General features: G+C 36.5%; 1 protein-coding gene across 2 annotated transcripts; it reads left to right on the forward strand.

The window, feature by feature from the left end:
• The first annotated feature begins 9,544 nt into the window (after positions 1-9,544).
• Positions 9,545-18,587, forward strand: LOC106070318 (uncharacterized). 2 transcript variants are annotated; one of them, XM_056008683.1, is made up of 4 exons: positions 9,545-9,700; positions 11,165-11,265; positions 11,472-11,529; positions 14,502-18,587. In XM_056008683.1, exons 2-4 carry the CDS (start codon positions 11,227-11,229, stop codon positions 15,437-15,439), a joined length of 1,035 nt encoding a protein of 344 aa, XP_055864658.1. In that variant the 5' UTR covers positions 9,545-9,700; positions 11,165-11,226; the 3' UTR covers positions 15,440-18,587. The 2 variants fall into 2 exon arrangements, with proteins under 2 accessions (XP_055864658.1, XP_055864657.1); XM_056008682.1 differs by having other exon boundaries at positions 9,546-9,700; positions 11,175-11,265.
• Positions 18,588-18,668: the final 81 nt, after the last annotated feature.

Consider the following 18,668-nt stretch of genomic DNA (forward strand, 5'->3'; position numbering starts at 1 on the left):
GAGAATAGGTCATCTCTCTATCCACTCGCGCCTGCCTGACCTGCTCACAAATGTTTTTAATGTTTTGCCCTAAAGTGCGCAGTCTTGAATTAACAATCCATGTTTTTGAAGGTAGACTTACGTGTCAATTATTTTAATTAATACAGCGACAAAAACCCCAAAGTGAGAAAATAAATGTAGGCTGCATAGTAACTACCAAACCGCCTGCTTCAGATCTAGTAGAAGATTTTTTAGCTGCACTAATCAATGTCTCTAGAGTTTTTATAATTTTTTAAATTAAACCATAATCATCTTGACGGCTTCTCGTCTGGTGTTGCAGTGGGTTTTAATCAAGCACTTAAGGCTAGTTCCGGTTATTTTGGTGAGGACGTCATAGCGATGTGCTGAAGTTGATAAAAAGATGTGTAAACGGTCCAGTGTACGTAAAAATGACAATGAATTATTGATTTTAGATTCAGCAACCCGAATTCTTACAAAACATAGAGAATGGTTCAAGCAGACAAGGAATTAAGATGATGTCAATGAAAGTCATTATCCAAGACAACGAAGTCTTATCATTTGGGAAATTATCTAGAAATATCTGGCTCGTAATCACACAATATTATAATAAGTTCGTAAAGCATTTGTGGGGACATTTACATAGTCGGCCTGGAACCAGATTGATTTGGATTACAATTTCTTTTAGGAGTGGATCTTACTTGGATAGTAATTTCACAAACTTCCAGAGATTTCGTCTTTATAATTCTTCTTCAAAATTGTTCGAGATGCCCATTGAGTGCTAGATTCTGCTTTGAGAGAAAAAATAAGTAATATCCAATATTCTTTTCAGGTAGCACTATTAGATTTTTACCCTTTGGACCGTTAGATCACTACCGTCAACCATTTTAACCAGAGATGACAATCTCTCCGTCTGAGCTAGCACTATGCGGGCCAACAGGACTTTTCAGTCTTGAGCAACAACCATAATCTTGTTTACATTACAGTATCGAAATTAACTAGTTGGTGAAGAATAAAAAATAAAAAGATCGTTTGCATAAAAAATATTGATATCACTATTATTGTTCAATGGTCATTAAAATTTACAAGAAAGTAACAAGAATCATAGCGAAATGAAAATAAACAACGACAATTAGTATAAATAATATATTATAATATATATATATATAGAGTCTAGAGGTTTAAGCTCTAGATATAGATGAAATCATCGTACCGAGCAATGAAGTAACAACATGTAGGCCTACCATGTGCCATAGAAGAAAATGGACATGCAAAAGTGCATCGCCTTAAGAGATATAAACAAATCTAGTAAATTAGATATAGCCAGGTCTACAGCTTACATTTAATTTAAGAAAGAACATAGGATATGAACAAAGTAGTAAAATAATCAAATTTGTAGTTTGTGTTTTTTTTTTCATATATGTACAATATGTTGTTTTTACTGAGAAAGTTTATCATTGGTTTGATGCCTGGTGCGGCCCGCACCACCCGCACATTGCTAGCTACGCCACTGTATGATTTATGTTACAACAAATGTTATAAATGACTATTTCATTTTCATTTTTTCGTAATGCAATAAGAAGTTCAAACTTTATCACTACGCATTTTCCTAATAAAATCCGATTGGACGTCGATGTTTAAATACGAAATAAACAATTTGGATTGGTTGTCTCAACTTAGGTGTTTTTTTTATTGATATAGAGGTGAACTGTTAAACATTGATAGCCTCTTAGACTCGGCAGGTCATTAGATGCTCTCCGCAACTGAAAGGTACTTCGAAACTGTAAAAGGTTAAATGGTGTAATGTTGAAGAATGCAAATGTCGTGGAATGCTGGGTTCGTGCTTCCTGGAGTACTCTTGACACGTGACAAACATATATATGACAAATTGACCTAAGTCCGTTTCAGCAAACAAATATAAAGTTTATTTGACAATAAAAATAATACTGCTCTCCTTGTTAGTGTTACAAGTCAAGAAAATTCTATCCGCATAACAGCGGTATAAAAAATATCCAATACGTTAAACTCTCCAGAATATATTACAAATCACGTCCGCATCTCAGCGGGTAACACTGTACAGAATAATCCAGAATAATACTAGAAATACATGTCTCAAAAAGACTGCCTCGTCCAGAGGATAACACTTGACTGACTTGACTGACATGACTGAACTCAAAGTCAACTTTATTCATTCTACTTCCTGTTTTCTACATCAGGAATTCCACGTGTCTTTTAAACTCTTAACATGACGTGAATATTAAATCAGGCAATGTCAACTGAGACTGTGACAGAAACCAAAAATGTATGTTAAGAGTTTAACTGGAAATTGGTATAAAGATACTGGGAAAATAATGAGTCCTAGTTTATGAGAACTGATTTAGTTTTCGAAGTAGGTGACAATAAAATCTCCCATCGCGGATCACCCATCAGGCGCGGGGCCTGGGGCGGTTGCACCACTTGTCACCCACTAAGGCCACTACTGCACTAGGCTAAATAAGATTAGACTTTACTTTAGACAAAGTCAAACTCAAAGTTTCACAACGACAGTCCGTCAAAGTCAGACTCATGCTCAGTCAAAGACAAATTACAAAGACAAAGAGACACTCGACTTGTCTCAAGTCACTGATTCAGAGTGACCCAAGAGTAACTGAAACTAAGGAGTTTGAGTTGACTCAAGCCTTAAGTGACCCGACTAGACTAGACTAAACCACAGCACAGAGTAGCTTGGCGGCATCCTCGCTCCAAATACTGGCACCAACTAGACTTATCATGGTAAGACAAAAGTGCTTAAAATTTGTCAAGCTTACCAGGTCCTACCACAGTGCAGACTGTGACACGGATCACTCCTTAGTATGTTGTAAGATCATTCTTCTCCCTAAAAGAATCCACCATACCATGCAGATTGGAAGACCCCAATCAGATGTAAGCAAGATGTGCCACCTGATCTCCAGATACAGTTTGCGGAATCTTTTGAACGCGAGTATAAAAATGTCTCTGGAAATACAGCAACAGAAAAATGGGAGCACCTCAAGTCGACCATACAAAAGACTTCCTTTGACATCTTTGGAAGAAAAACTACATAATAAAATTATTGGTTTGACTCTAAATCAGCTATTTTAGCACCTGTCATCAGAGCAAAGAGAGATGCACTCGCTACATACAAGGCAAAACCTACCCAACGCAACTTGTTAAATCTGAAAGAAGCTAGAGCCACTGTACAGAGAACAGCAAGGGTCTGTGCCAATGAATACTGGGTACAGCTGAGTGAGAATATTCAGCTCGAAACCCAAGTGGGCAACATAAGACGGATGTATGAATGAATCAAAAGGCTCTCGGACCCTCCCAAAACCAGTCAGCACCTCTTAAATCAACCACTGTGGAAATTATCACAGACAAGTGCCAATAAATACACAGATGGGTTGAACATTACTTGAACTCTACGCCACAACAAGCTCTGTCTCAATGTACGAGCTAGACGAAATACCCACTCTGTTAGAGCTCAACAAAGCCATAGACCGCAAAGCACCAGAATGCGATGGTATCATCCCAGATCTTCTAAAACAATGCAAAACTACACTAATCCAACCTCTAAATGAACTGCTTTGCAAAAGTTGGCAAGAAGGTGATGTGCCACAGGATCTGCGGGATGCAAAGATCACCGTGAAGAATAAAGGCGACAGAAGCGACTGCAATAACTACAGGGGAATCTCTCTCCTAAGCATTGTTGGCAAAGTCTTTACTCGAGTGATACTCTCCAGGCTAGAAAAACTTGCTGATCGGGTCTATCCAGAATCACAGTGCGGCTTTCGCTCAGGGAGATCCACAATTGACATGATTTCCTTCATCCGTCAACTTCAGGAAAAGTGCAGAGAGCAAAGGTTCTTGTTGAAGCTTTATTACATCCCCACCAGTGCAATGAGTTTACTCTCGTATCCTCTTAGGCACTCCCTCGGGAGCTTTGTTTCGCTACCCCTGGGCTTAGTCGTTCCCTCATACGACCGTTTCCACCCGGGCGCCACGATGAGGCAGGGCAGCAAGCCAACAACAACTTGGCTAGTAGCTTTGTGGCTGAGGTAAATATTTAAAGCAACATTAATACTGCCTATGTAGTACACAAAGTTTGTGCATTCTCTAGTGAACTGAATCCCATTGAAGCTTATCACTAATCACTATAGTCTTCTAATACAAGATTCAGTGGTTTATTTTTTTAATGGACAAAAAAAAGTTTTCTTTGAGTCTCTCAATGATAAGAGCCTCATAGTTTTAGGAATTGGCTGTTCCACCCCCCCCCCATTCTTTCCCTTTTCCGCTTGTTTCTGGTTCCTTAACTCTAATTTATTATGACTTTATTCTGGTCTAAGGAGATAAAGAGAATGAATCAATTTAAGATTTATTAAGAGAAAGACATAAAGTACTACAACAAATTTACTTGGAAAAAAAAGCAACAAAAAAACAAAGAAAACATATTTAGACAGATGTGAAACATTTATTTTCTAGAGTACAGGGTTCGTAGCCACCTTGAAAACCTGGAAAATCATTTATAAAATTGGCTATGAACCCTGAGAGTATCAGTTTTCTGTTTCCAAATATTTTTTATTTCTTTTATTACTCCCATCTTCCCCTTGTATACATCCAACTGTTTTACAAATTGTCAGGGATCCCAAGTCTGGTCTGTGTAAGTATTTTATATCCAAATTCATTTGGTTTCTTCATCTTAAAGTAATGATTCTTTATCTTTTAAGTGCACCACAATGAACAGCCACCAGGGAGGAATCAGACTGAACCAGGCCCAGGTGGTCAATAGTGCTGGACAGATCATCACCTCTCAGCCGGTGCAGGGCATCCTGACCAATCAGGCCATCATGCAGGCCATGGCCAACCTGCAAATGCAACAAGGTATCCCCATCGCCACCGCAATTAAAAATGTAGATTATAATTCTAATTAGCAAAAGTAGGTTATAAATCTAATTATAAAAATAGATTATAAATCTGATTATAAAAGTAGATTATAAATCTGATTATAAAAATAGATTATAAATCTGATTATAAAAGTAGATTATAAATCTGATTATAAAAATAGATTATAAATCTGATTATAAAAGTAGATTATAAATCTGATTATAAAAATAGATTATAAATCTGATTATAAAAGTAGATTATAAATCTGATTATAAAAAGTGTATTTTGAGTCTATTCATCTGTTTCTGCATTCTCATTTTGATGTTTGAGGATTCAGATAAGGAATCCTATATCTAAAAGATGACCTTTACAGTGTTTTCCAGATCAGGCAACTCTCCATTTAATTTTTTTTCTATAGGAGTGTTTTGTTTGGGGAAATAGAGAATGCAACTTAGTAAATCTGTTCTATAAAAGTCATCCATAATACTTTTTCTTATAATTTGTGTCATGCTTAAGGGTTAGATATTTATTGTTTGAAATATGTATCATTTCCTAAGTTTGGACTTTGTTAAAAATGAGCACATTTGACGTGTCAGGTATGGAAATTTCCATAATGGAGACAAATGAATTAAATCTTATCTATGATACCAAGTATTTTTTTCCCATTTTAGCACTGGAGAATCCAATGTAAAAGCTCTTCCTACCTTAACATTGGATTCTTTAGTTGGTAACAGTGATATTTCATTGTAGTGTTTTTGACATGGTTTATAGTTTGAATATCTGTTATAACATCTCTTCCAGTCTTTTCATTTTCTTTATAGTTTCCCCACATTGATCATAAATCTTTTTCTTCTTTTTTAAAAATCTAATTGTATTTAATTGCTCAAAATGTGTGTTTTTTCATTTATAATTGCACTATACGAATCTTATCTTAAAAATGCAAATAAAGAGTAGATTACTGATATAAACTTGATTTTCAACATTTCCTTATTCCTAAATAAAATTATAGGATGCCCTTTTTTTTATAGTAGTTTTTTAGCACTGCAGACAAGGGAAATAAATTTTTCAGTATTCAGAGATATGGCTTATGATTTGTGGTTGTGTACCCGTAGATAATTATACATGTTATTTCTCCCAAACCCACTCTAGGATCAAGATAAAACTTTAAGCAATTGTTTATTGTACTCAACAACATGAATCAATTAAAAATTTGATCAAGTAGTCAGATTGGTAATTAATTATTTTGTTTAATATCATAAAAGGAAATAGCTTCAACATTATTGAGAGATATAGTTGGTGGCTCATAAGAAACCTTGAATTGTGCATAAATTGGGTGTAATGTAAGTAAGTAATGACACTATTACTTGTTTAAGGTGTTACTCTGATAGAAGTTTTGAACACTTTATATCTCTCACTTCCCATTCTCGGATCAAGTAGAAACTTTGTATATTTATTCATTGAACAAAGCATAAAGCAATAAAAAACAGGGTTACAAAGAGAGTTTGTGTGGAAACACAAACTCAAAATCGGCCCCCGAAGTGGTCTACCGAGGCAGATAAAAAGGCAGGTTTCAATATTTTCAGAAAGAATATCAGAATGAAATTCTATCAAAGGCAAATGACAAAGAAGAATGGAGAAAGAAGGTTTGGAGATCTTGTGTGGTACCCCAACGGTCCAGCAGACCAAGAGATAGGTGAAAGTGAAGGAGAAGCTCGATGTGAACATGGCCTAACCTTATCTAATTGAAATAATTGTTCTGTAAAGGGTCAATCTCTTTTCAAGGCCTCAAGAAAAACAAACATATCTTTACAAAGAAAATACACAAAAATTCTTCTCTTCCTTTAATTCAGTATTCCTTTGATTTCTAGTTTACCAGATCTAAACGGGACGGACGGACGGACAGACAGACCACACAAAACTAATAGCGTCTATTCACCTTTCGTGGGCTTCTATAGATTAACCAAATAGTTAATTTAATAGTGGTAATTAATTAATTTTGTTTGATATCGAAATGGGAGATTATTTGTATAGTATGATTTTGCTTTTTTTAAAAGTATGCCTACTGACACACACAGATTGACCCGATTGGGCTTCAGTCACATTGACCTAGTTGTAATGTGGGGGTCTGGGGCTATTACATTCTTCTTCCGGGTAGACGAGTATCTTGATACGTCACTGATGTAATGCATGGAGTTTTACACACGTCGTTCTTTCAATTTTATGATCACTCGTGATTGAACTCAGTTTCTGTCATAATGGGGCATACTGTCATGTATGACAACCGAAATAGACCTAGATCAGTGGTCTTCAACGAGGGCGAAAACGCTCCCCCAGAGGGCGATTTCATAAAAAAGGAGGGCTAAATGGGCGGTAAGGGGCGCTGGACACGAAGAGCGCGAGGTGGGCTCTGGGCACAAACTGAACAACTAGAGATGAAATAAAAGACTGGAGGTGCTTTGAAACAAAACAAACAAACAATTTCTCTAAAGTCAGCGCCGGTGGAGTAACAATAGATACATCGTATGAGATTTTTTTTTTTTTTTTTTTTTTTGAGTTTTTGTGAATTCCTATTACATTTTGTAAAACAGGAAGGAAGTGTCTCATTCTTTAGGTTGTACCCGCGTAAAAGTTCATAAGTTGATAATTAAACAAAGTAATTCTAATAGAACAATTTAACGTTTTGCCTCTTTACAAAATGAAAGCTTTGATAATGTCGGCCTAGAAACAAAATCTCGCCAGTACGCAGTAAATTATCTTTCTATGGGTTTTAGTGATTCGACGCAAGATGAACATATTCTAATGTGTCTACTTTGCGTGAAAACATTTTCAACTGAGGCAATGAAACGAAGTATATAGCCAGCACCTTGACAAAAAGGACAAATCCACTGAGTATTTAAAGAATCTTGCAGGGCAATGAAAAATAATAATAAAAAAAAAAAAGCTCAACTTTTCAACAATATATATAGTTCGTCAATCGTGGTTCGATGATGACCACTTTGTCATCCAGGGGCTGAGGGCTTTGCACTGGGGTTTTATGTCTCCTCATGTGGCTGGTGAGACCTATGTGAGCCCGGAATATTCGGCCGCACACTGGGCAGGTTATTCCAGCTGGAGCTAGTGTCGTTTGTCTTGCTTTTCTTAACAATATTTACAAGAAGACAGAAACAGCGAAACAGAAGATAGTTTTAGTGATATTTTGTCAATCTTAAAGTTCGTAATGTTTTTTGTTTCAAAAGATCATTCTAGTTTTTCTTTTACTCGCTCCCTAAAGTGATGTGTCAATAACCTCAAGGTTTTGAAAGTATTATCAATACGTGACACGTTGATTGAAGTTACAAAATTTTGTTTTAAAAACGGATGTGTCAACTTTGATAATTCTCTGTTACTTTGTTCTTTTTCTAAACAACCTATCAGTGACAGAAAAGGTGCTTTTTTAAAAAATTTAAGTAGTTTTTTTTTTATTTGCAAGCACAAAAACAAAATCACCATTACAAAATGTAGTAGCTTATGGAAGAGATGAGGCACCACCAATAGTTGCACGCTAGAAAAGCTTCGTAAGTTATATATATATAGAAACGTTTATAATGAAATGTGTGATAGACAGGCAACATCTTATTGCTAAAAAATAGCCCACAACTTCATCTTTTAATTTCATTGTAAACTGTAAATACAATACAAACTCATGCCAAAACAAGGTTACAAAGAAAGTTTGTGTGGAAACACAAACTCAAAATCGGCCCCCGAAGTGATCCACTTAGGCAGGTAAAAAGGCAGGTTTCAATATTTTCAGAAAGAACATCATAATGAAATTCTATAAAAGACAAATGAATAGAGAAAGAATGTTGGGAGATCTTGAGTGGTACCCCAACGGTCCAGCAGACCAAGAGAAAGGTGAAAGTGAAGGAGAAGTTCAATGTGAACCTGGCCTAACTGATGTCTTATAATATTCTTTCGGGGGGGGGGGGAGGCGGTGGCTGAGTGGTTAAGCTTCCGAGCCTGGTGTCCTTGGTTAGAGTCTCGATTAAGTCTGGGATTTTGAATTTCGGGATTTTTAGGGCGGCATTAAGCACACCCAACTCTAATGATTACCTGACTTTAGTTGGGGAAAGTAAAGGCTGTGCTGGCCACATGACACCCTGCTCGTTAACCGTTGGCTAAAGAAACAGATGAGCTTAACATCATCTGCCTTATGAACCGTATGGTCTGAAAGGGGAACTTAACTTTAGTTTATTCTTTCTGTAGCGGGCGCTGGTGAATTTTTAAACTCATTCTCTCTGTAATTATTTTCTTTGTTCCAATAGAATTATTCATTTTGCTCCTTTGTATTTCACTATTCTGTTCTGATTAAACTTCAATAACTTTTTTGTTTACTATCAGAAAATGTTACATTTGGTATCGAATTATAGGGAAATGCATGCTCTTTTTACACAATACAAATTAAAGATTATAAATCCAAAAATCAATTTAGTTTAATGGGGTCAATTCAACGCTGGCATAGTCAATTAGGAGAGAAAGAGTTAAAAGAAAAAATATATAATAAAAGAATGAGTTAGAGCACAAAAGGTTGAAGATCACTGGCCTAGATCTAGGAAAGCTGTGCAATGCGAGACCTCATTCCATCACTTAATGCTCACTCGTGATACAAATATGAATTATATTTCTTGAGAAATCAAGATGACGTCTGCTAAAACATGAAGGTTTTTGTTTTTGTTTTACCAAATCTATTATTTGCATTGTAGGCTACACACAGTTTCTACGAAGACGTCTTACAACTTTCTGAAATAGATCTTTGTTTTCTCAATAGGTATAGACAAGTTTTACTTTTCATTCATTAATTTGTTTTTTAAATTCAATAATTATTTCAACTTATTTATTATTTAATATATTTCATGTTGGTTCTCTAGTAGGCACTAAATTAAATTATATTTATTTCACATTGCTTTTAATACATTTTATTGGTTATAGGCCAAATACTATAAGGGATTTCCATTTATGGCTGAAAAACTATAAATTGTAAAAGAACGGATTTGTATGGTCCAGGCTGTGTGTTTGTATTCGGAGCCAAGCCCAATCATTCCAAAAACCATCGTAATGCCAGAGATACTTTAAACATAAATAGTTAAGTTCCCCTTTCAGACCTTGTGGTCTATAGGTCATCTGTTTCTGTGGACTACGGTTAACAAGGGTGTCATGTGGCCAGCACAACGACCAACCGCCTTTACTTTTCCTTAACTAATGTCAGCTACCCATTAGAGCTGGATAAACTCAGAGGCGCCCGATGATCCCGAAATTAAAAATCCCAGTCTTCACCATGATTCGAACCCCGGTCCTCGGTTCGGAAGCCAAGCGCTTTACCACTCAGCCACCGCGCTTCCATTTAAACATAAATACAAAGAATTTATTCTAGAACTTAAAATTAGTATAAAGATGAGCACATTATATAAATAAACAGTACAATTTAATTTTATTACATTTACAGCAGTCACTGAGGCCCGAAACATTCAATGCAATATAATATATAATTAAAGCATTATGTAATACTAGTAAACCCTCGGCGTAGCATCGCCGCTATTTAGTGACGGGTGAGCACTTCCTGAAAGACGCGAGTTTTCCAAATGGGTGGGTTTGGGCAAACGACTGCTTGCTACCATAAACGCCGGAAGTATTCATGTAGGCTGCGTATTGTCGAGTAGAGTGTATGACTGTGCTTCCGTGAGTAATAAAAACGGACAGGGCGTAGCCATACTTATCCCAATGTTCGCAAACAAAGCTTACAGCCATCTTGCGAAGTTCGAGAGCAACATTTTCGTCGATGACATTTTCCCAGAAATATACGACTGATAGAAATAAACAGTTACCTGATGCAGGAATTTTGACTACATTGTGGGGCCCTATGCGAAACGGATTTGTCGGGGCCAAGTTTGGGAAGGGATACGGATAATAAGTGAAAATTAAGAGTTTGTATTTGCAAATAAATTCGCCTTTGCATTTTAGTCATTCTTTAGAAAAGAGTGATCATTCCATGACTTCTTGGTCACAATGGTTAAGTCCGGCCCTTCTATTTGGTGACGGCTGAATACTACTTGTTATCCCCACCCTCTTTTTTTCGCCGCTAAAGTTACGTGGGATAACTCTAGTCCGACTTGCAGAAATAAAAGAGTGATCTCTCCTTTACTTCTTGGTGTTCAAACTACTGTTGAGCCATGAAAAGAATTACATATAGTTTATTAATGCTGCTATGTAATATTGCTATGATAACAAAATTAAGTTCATTTCAGCTTAATACAAAGCGAAGTACAAATGAGATGTTAAATGCTAAAATGAAAAGAAATGGGTTCACAAATGTGCAAGCCATTAAACAATGAAAAGGCAAGTGTTTTGATAATTAAACAAACTTAGAAACATACAATGCTAAAAAATAAATTCACTATACAATATAATATAATATAATATACACCAAACATAGCCTACAAATACACATGTAACATCTGGTGGTCTATCTGTAAGTTATTGTTCAGAGTCTTATGTATAATGGCCACTTAACTTATATACTGATTCTTCCCTTCTCGTTAAAGAGTGCACAAGACGATACAGAAACTAGATCTACTACCGAAACTAGAAGACGACAAGGAGGTAAACTATTACATTACATTCTTTGTACCCATTTAATGTGAATTAAAAAGAATTAGCGTTTAAAGGCTCATAACTTAATTGATATTCTCAAATGCTATTAAATTTTCTTTTTATTTGGGAATGCTATTCAAAAATGTAAAATAGCGTTTATTTTTTAATTTACTTTTTTTTTTTAAGAGACCAAAAATTGATGCTTTGTATTTATACATCCGTATGCGAACAGTTTTAATAAGGGTTACTATTGGTATAAATATAAATAATTTGTCCACTCCCCACGGTCTCTTGCTAGTTCCTCATGGAACATGTGGCCTCTGTAAAAACACGCCACTCTTGCTATTTTTTTATGCCTTCCCAGCTCTTTCCTGTCCCCTCTGGGGCTCTAACTGACTCTAAGGTGTGTCTAGCTCTGTTGTTGGTATCTTTTCTAAGGGTGTGATCAATCCATCTCCACTTCCTACTATATTTTTCTGTCCACCCAGCTCCCACAGTTTGGTGTTTTCTATTTTGTCCAATCAGTGTATTTTTAAGATACTGGTATTTCTCAGACATCTGTTGAAGAAGGTCTGTACTTTATTTTGTTGTCGCTTCAGTTGTTCTCCATGTTTCAGAACCATACAGACTTGACATTAGTGTTAAAGATTCAACGCTACGATTAAATGCATGACGCGTAGGACGTACATAAACGTCTGTATTATATAAGATAAGATTTAAACTTCTTCTTCTTCTTCTTCATCGTTCTCATTGTTATGTTGGAGTGTTCATATGACTAGACCAATACATGAGATGAACTGCGCAGTGGTTTCCAAATCAGGGAGCTCTCCATATAGTTTTCTTTCTATTGGGGTGATTTGGGGCCAATGTCTTATCCGGGCCTCTTGGTAGAGAGAGCAGTTTTGGAGGACGTGGTCGGCATTTTCTGGTGATACTCCACATGGGCAGATTTCACTGGTTCCAATTTTGAGCTTCCGGAACATGTGTTAAGATTTAAACGATTTAAATTTTTTTTATCTTTTATATTTTTTTAACTCGTGGAAGAATAATGCGGTGTAGACGCCAGCAGAATGTATTTCTGAAAACGTTTACAAATGTTTGAAAGCAATCACAGAAGCTTCAAGCCTACATTTATGTCTTGGCATCTTCAGTTCTTTTCAACTCTTTAATGCGTCATTGTAGACATTTTAGAATGTTAATTACTAAAACCAAATTGACAACGGGAAATATCTGTATGAAGTCATGTGTGTTTTACTATGAAAAATTGTACCACTCTTAATAATGTTAGGTAATGAGAAGCACTGCTTTAAAACAAATAAATTGACTGTTAGGGAGAGTCATGATGTACACATAAACACAAGGGGAACAATTAAAAACTTATTTATGAAGAAACATTAGTCAATGACCAACACGAACACTATATAGCCAATCTCTACAAACCTTACATATGCTGATCAGATTGCCTTATTGAGTAAAGACATCTCTGACATTGCTAGAGCTTTCACGCAACTGGAAGAAGCATCTCGACAAGAAGAAACAAAATGATAGTAAAGCCAAGTATGTTCTAACGACAAGAGACAATCAGACTGAAGAGCAATGTATTAAAATTACTGACCACGCGTTTGAAAATGTAAATACATACGATTCATTCTAAAAAAGACAATACAGAAATAAAGAAATAATTAGCAGCAGGCAATAGAGCAGTCAATAGCACCCAACACATATTAAAAGCAAAGAGAACATAAGCAAAATATTTTTAAAATCCTTTATAAAAATAAAACAACACAAAGCTTATCTAAGGGAATAACTCCACACTTACAACTATACATCACAATAATGAAGAGTCATTTACCTTTTTGACTAATAGTTTTAATTTGTTTTTATTGATTCAAGTTTTGTTAGGTACATTTAATACTTAAAGTTTCAAGTTGACCGAGGAACGGGTGTCGGAGAAATAACGTGTACAAATATTGAATCTATCTATCTATGTCTGTCTGTCTGTCTGTCAGTCTATCTATCTATCTGAGACTAAGATTAAGACTAAGACTGCTTTATTGATCCTTACGGAAATTTGTTGTGATTACAAGGACTCTTCTCATATAAAGACAACACAACAGAAAAATACACATAAATACAACAGACAACATAAAGAGTTCATTCAGCGACTACACACAATGAGTGGCGGTGACAGAGTCTGGCCGAGTGAGGTACGAACGAGTTTTTGTACCGCTCAGTTCTTGTTTTGATTGACAGCAGTCGCCCACTTCGCGACGACCTGACTGATGGAGCGGGTGGCCGTTGTCTTCCAAGATTTTTTCGATTTTTCTTAGGCACGTTTGTTCAAAAAGTTCCTTTAAATGTGGTAATGTTGTGAGTGTAATTTTTGATAATTTTCAATTTTCTAGACGTCGCAACAGTTTAGATGAGGCGTTGCCTTGCCAACAGGTTATTCCGTATGTTAACAGATTTTGTATAGTCGCGCTGTAAAAAATCTCAAGGATCTTCTTGTTTAGTTTAAAGCTATTGAGTTTGTATAGAAAAAAGAGTGGCTGGGTTGTTTTCTTTGTCAGAGTTCCAAGGTGGTCTTCACATGAAAGCTTGTTGATGATAACGCCTAGATATTTATATGATTACTTGTTCTATAGATGTAGTGTTTATTTGCAGTTCACGTATAGTTTGTTTTTCTATCTATCTATCTATCTATCTATCTATCTATCTATCTATCTATCTATCTATCTATCTATCTATCTATCTATCTATCTATCTATCTATCTATCTATCTATCTATCTATCTATCTATCTATCTATCTATCTATCTGTCTGTCTGTCGGTCAGGGTGTCTGTCTATCTCCACTAAGTGTGGGAGAAAATGTAACAAATGTAGCCTAAGTAGTGTCTTTGCAAGTTACTCCTAAACATCAAATAACTCTAGTGTAAGCTTTTTTTGCATAGGTTCACATAAATCTATTTCATTTCTACAGTGAGCCACGAAACACAGACACCACCATTAGGAGAATCCTCTAGGCACAAAACTTGTCAGAAAAATCCTGGCCATAAAGGTTACATCGCTGCTCATAAATTCAAGATCAAACACTTGCCTAAAACTCATCGGGACCAAGACGTATTGGATGTCATTATAGCTGCGTCCCAGCTGACCGTACGAGTCAGTGTTCGAGCGATCAGCCCACAGAGACCAGAATTCTGGCCAGGCTCGAATCATTGCTATCCACACTATAATGAACAAAAGTCACTCCTAAGGACAGGGAGTGGTATGGTCAGTGAGGTGTACAAGTACACAGACGGCTATTTTGAGCGAGACAGAGTTCAGCATCACAAGAGGAAGCAACATTGCTGGTGTGCAAATTGTCAACGTTCCAATACACCCAGCAGCGTGTGGTGGGAGGTGTTTGTGGACACGGCGGCACATGTTGTTTTTGACGAGACTGAAGCGTGTGAAACATCATTAAGACTCTTCTACGACACAAAAGACAGTCCACTATATATTATTAATACTGCTGTCATAGACTTTGTCAATGTCCAAAGAGACTTCTGTAAGTTGAAGTGTGTGACCTGTGACAAATATATTGGAGAACAATTGGAAAGGTTTTTCCTGAATTTCGATAAGGTTTGGAAGACGGTCACTAACAAGTACTTTGATAAAAGAGACGTCAACAGGATGACCTTTATTGTGTCACACCCTCACGGCTGCCCGAAACAGATAAGCCTTGGGGAGTGGCAAGACAAATTACAGACTGGTGACTTCATTAAATTTTGCTATACGACACCTACATGCCCTGGAAGTAGTGGTGCCACTGTTCAGTGTATTGGATATAGGTGGTGGGGCAGGTGGGATCAGTTAGTCCACAGTGGCAATATTGATTATAATCTAAATAGCAGTGGTGCTGGTGAGGTGTGGTAGCAAGGAAAATTTAAAATGCTGACCAATAGAAAAGGCAATCTAGTTGTAGAAACTTGATGGAGCAAGTTAATTAAGTCAGATAGAAAAGGATTTTCAATTCCGTCTTATGTAAATTTGAGTAACCAAGTACGGATTTATTTGTATGAGTCTTTTGTTAATTGAATGAGTGATATGCTACTACGCTACACTGCAGCACCCCTGTAATAATACATAGGTGTGACTGGCAAGACTATTGCAGTCTCCCTAGCCCACCAGGGAGGGCAAATTCCACCCACCGAATACAGGCTGTAAGTTTTCCACATGCTCTGGCTATAATTAAAAAAAAAACAACAGAAATGGAAAAGTGGTTTGAGTGCTGGGACAAGTCCCAAAAAGCCCATGGAGTCTCGGAGCGCATGAGGCGCCCTGACCGCACTTCCCCGTGGTGGAGGCTGTCCAGGCCTGAGCAAGCTATTATAGCACAGTGCAGGACAGGCCACTGTCCTGTTGGCTCTTATTTCTCACGGCTATGGACAAATTTCGATTCACGGTACTCCCGCTGCGGGGAAGAAGAGGAAACCGTGCCTCATATTCTGTTTGACTGCCCCAGACTTGCTGATCTCCGTCTCGACAGGTCTGGGAAACTAAAAATTCTCGACCTGTATGGCGACATTTATGCACTACGCAAGACAGCAGGGTTTCTGTCCAGGGCTTTTGCAAGAGAGAATTTGAGTCTCTCAAGCCTTCACTCAAACGGAGTTTGATGATGATGATTGGACCTCTGAATATAAAATGTATTTTTTTAAGTCTTGTATTTAAGACTTAGTTACAAATTCATTCGTGCTAGTAGGCTATTAAAGTTCGTGACACTATCTATGTTTATTTTAGTGTCTTTCTCGTGTTAACCCTTAAAGTGCTGAGTTGTTTTACAGTGTGTGCATACAAAATGGAATTACAATTCTGATGTTTAGAGGCTAAACTGCCACATGCGTTTTAAGGGTTAACGACGACATCCTTGTGATAGTTGGACCAAACTGATGGCTATGGTTATCAAGTCTTGGGTTGTTTGTGAAGATTATCTTATGTTGTAGTCACAGTCAAGAAATTGAAAGAGTATTCATTTAGCTATATTTTATTATTAGGATAATGTATTAGTTAAAGATTATATTATTATTATATTATATATATATATGTGTTGCAGAAATTATCTGGATTTATTTCATCATTTGATGTATTAACATTTTGTATAAATCTATTACTGTTTTATACCTATCGTTTTATGAATCACCATCCAGAAAGATATTTGCGACTGTGTGTGTATGGTGTAATGAACCCATGGGCGCACGTAGGTAGATGCAAGGCGGTGCACTTGCACCCCCCTGGATTCAGAGTAGCCTAATTCTATCCATTTATTTTTTGCACCATCAGATCAATTAAAATCAAAGTAGCTACAACAAGCAGCGCTTCCCCTGTTGACTGAAGTACAGTTGTAGTAGACTAGCTTTGGCTTATCAGGCAATTGATGGCTGACCATATACATGTACCCCTCTGAATTCTGAATAGTCAAATTTTAGCCAGTTATTTACACCTTCAAAACAATTAACTTCTGCTAGGAAGCAACTTAACATGTAGTGCTTCCACTGACATAAAGTTAATAAGGATAAGCTATTGTTGTAAGAAACTAGAATAGACTCATCTGTAGATCATGTACGGCCATGTGCGCTATATGATAGACTTGCAATTCAATATTCTATAGCGCATTAGTCGTAACGATGTTTTCATTTGCAGATAATTATAGTTATTATATTTAGTACATGCCTAGAATATGATACAAGTTTTTGTTGGTGTTTATTGTCTTCGAGGAAACATTCTAACCAGCTGTCTTTAGATTTGATATATGTGAGCGGTTTCCTTGAACAGGATTGAGGAGTGCAGTCATCTTGGTAAATGTAGTTACGTCTTATGGAGTTGCGGTCAGTGTTAGTAAGCCTACACGATAAAATAGCGGATAAACACGTCCACCAGTTTATGATAGAAGAGATATAATAAACTTCTTCACAAGCCCCCCCCCCCCCTGCAAAAAATCATGCAGGCGCCTATGAATGTATCTGTCAGGCAGAGTCTATTGTGAAATAAATTTTAATAATTACATGCTTTCACTCTTAAAGAAAAACCTACAAGAACTGGACTAAATACTCAAACTAAAATAATTTCATGATAATAAACCCTAATCAGAATACATAAAGATGTTGTTTTGTGTGTGTGTGTGTGCTTTAAATGTTTCGGTGTTCCTTCAGAATTGACGATGAAACAAGCTCGCCCAAGGCCAAACTTACCGCAGGACGGTGGGAAGGGGTGGGGCCTGGGGGATGCGGTTGGCAGGGCGTGATTCCGGGACCATCAATCATTATAAAAGCCCCGACAGTGATCCAATGATCAGTGTATAGACCAACCTATTTGTAGTATGTTGTGATAATAGACTGTTAAAAAACAACAACATATATGTTCCAAGCCGAGGTGAACATATAACAGGCAATGTCAACCGAGACTGTGACACTCAAGCAACCCATTCCATGCTCTAATAGCACTAGGGAAGAAAGAGCATTTGTACACATTTGTCCAAGCATATGGGACGAGGAATGGGCCTTTATCTTTGTGTCTGAGTATTTTATTAAATTGTGTTTTTGTATTTGACGATTATGGTTCAGTGTTTTATGTATAATTGCTACTTTTCTTTTTTTTTTCCTAAGTCTTTTACCCAGAAGGCTTTCTAAATTTAATGATTTTACTAAAGGTGTTACTCTAGTCAAATATGAATATACGTTTGTAATGAATCTCACTGCTCTATTTTGTGTCCCAGTTTCTTAATGTTTTCTTGAGTTGAGGGGGTCCCAAACAGAGGATGCATATTCTAATATGGCCTAACCAAGGTTAAATAACAGTTTAGTTTTATGTTCTTATTTGATTTATAGGAATGTCTTTGAATAAACCCCAATGCTTTGTTTGATTTTCTAATAGTTTCATCTTCTCTATGAAGTAGCATATGTAAATATGAAGACACTTTTTAAAGTTTATTTCTTCAGATCCATAGAGATTGTGGCCAAGGAAATGAATTACATTTCACTGAATCTTATTCTTTTTAGTTCAAAGCTTACAATTAATGAATATTATAATGAATTCGAATTCACTTAATTAAGAAATGAAGTAACACCATCGATAGAAATTGTTAATAACAATTGATCTAAATTAG

Source organism: Biomphalaria glabrata, chromosome 13, assembly GCF_947242115.1.
Source record: "Biomphalaria glabrata chromosome 13, xgBioGlab47.1, whole genome shotgun sequence".
Lineage (NCBI taxonomy): Eukaryota > Metazoa > Mollusca > Gastropoda > Planorbidae > Biomphalaria > Biomphalaria glabrata.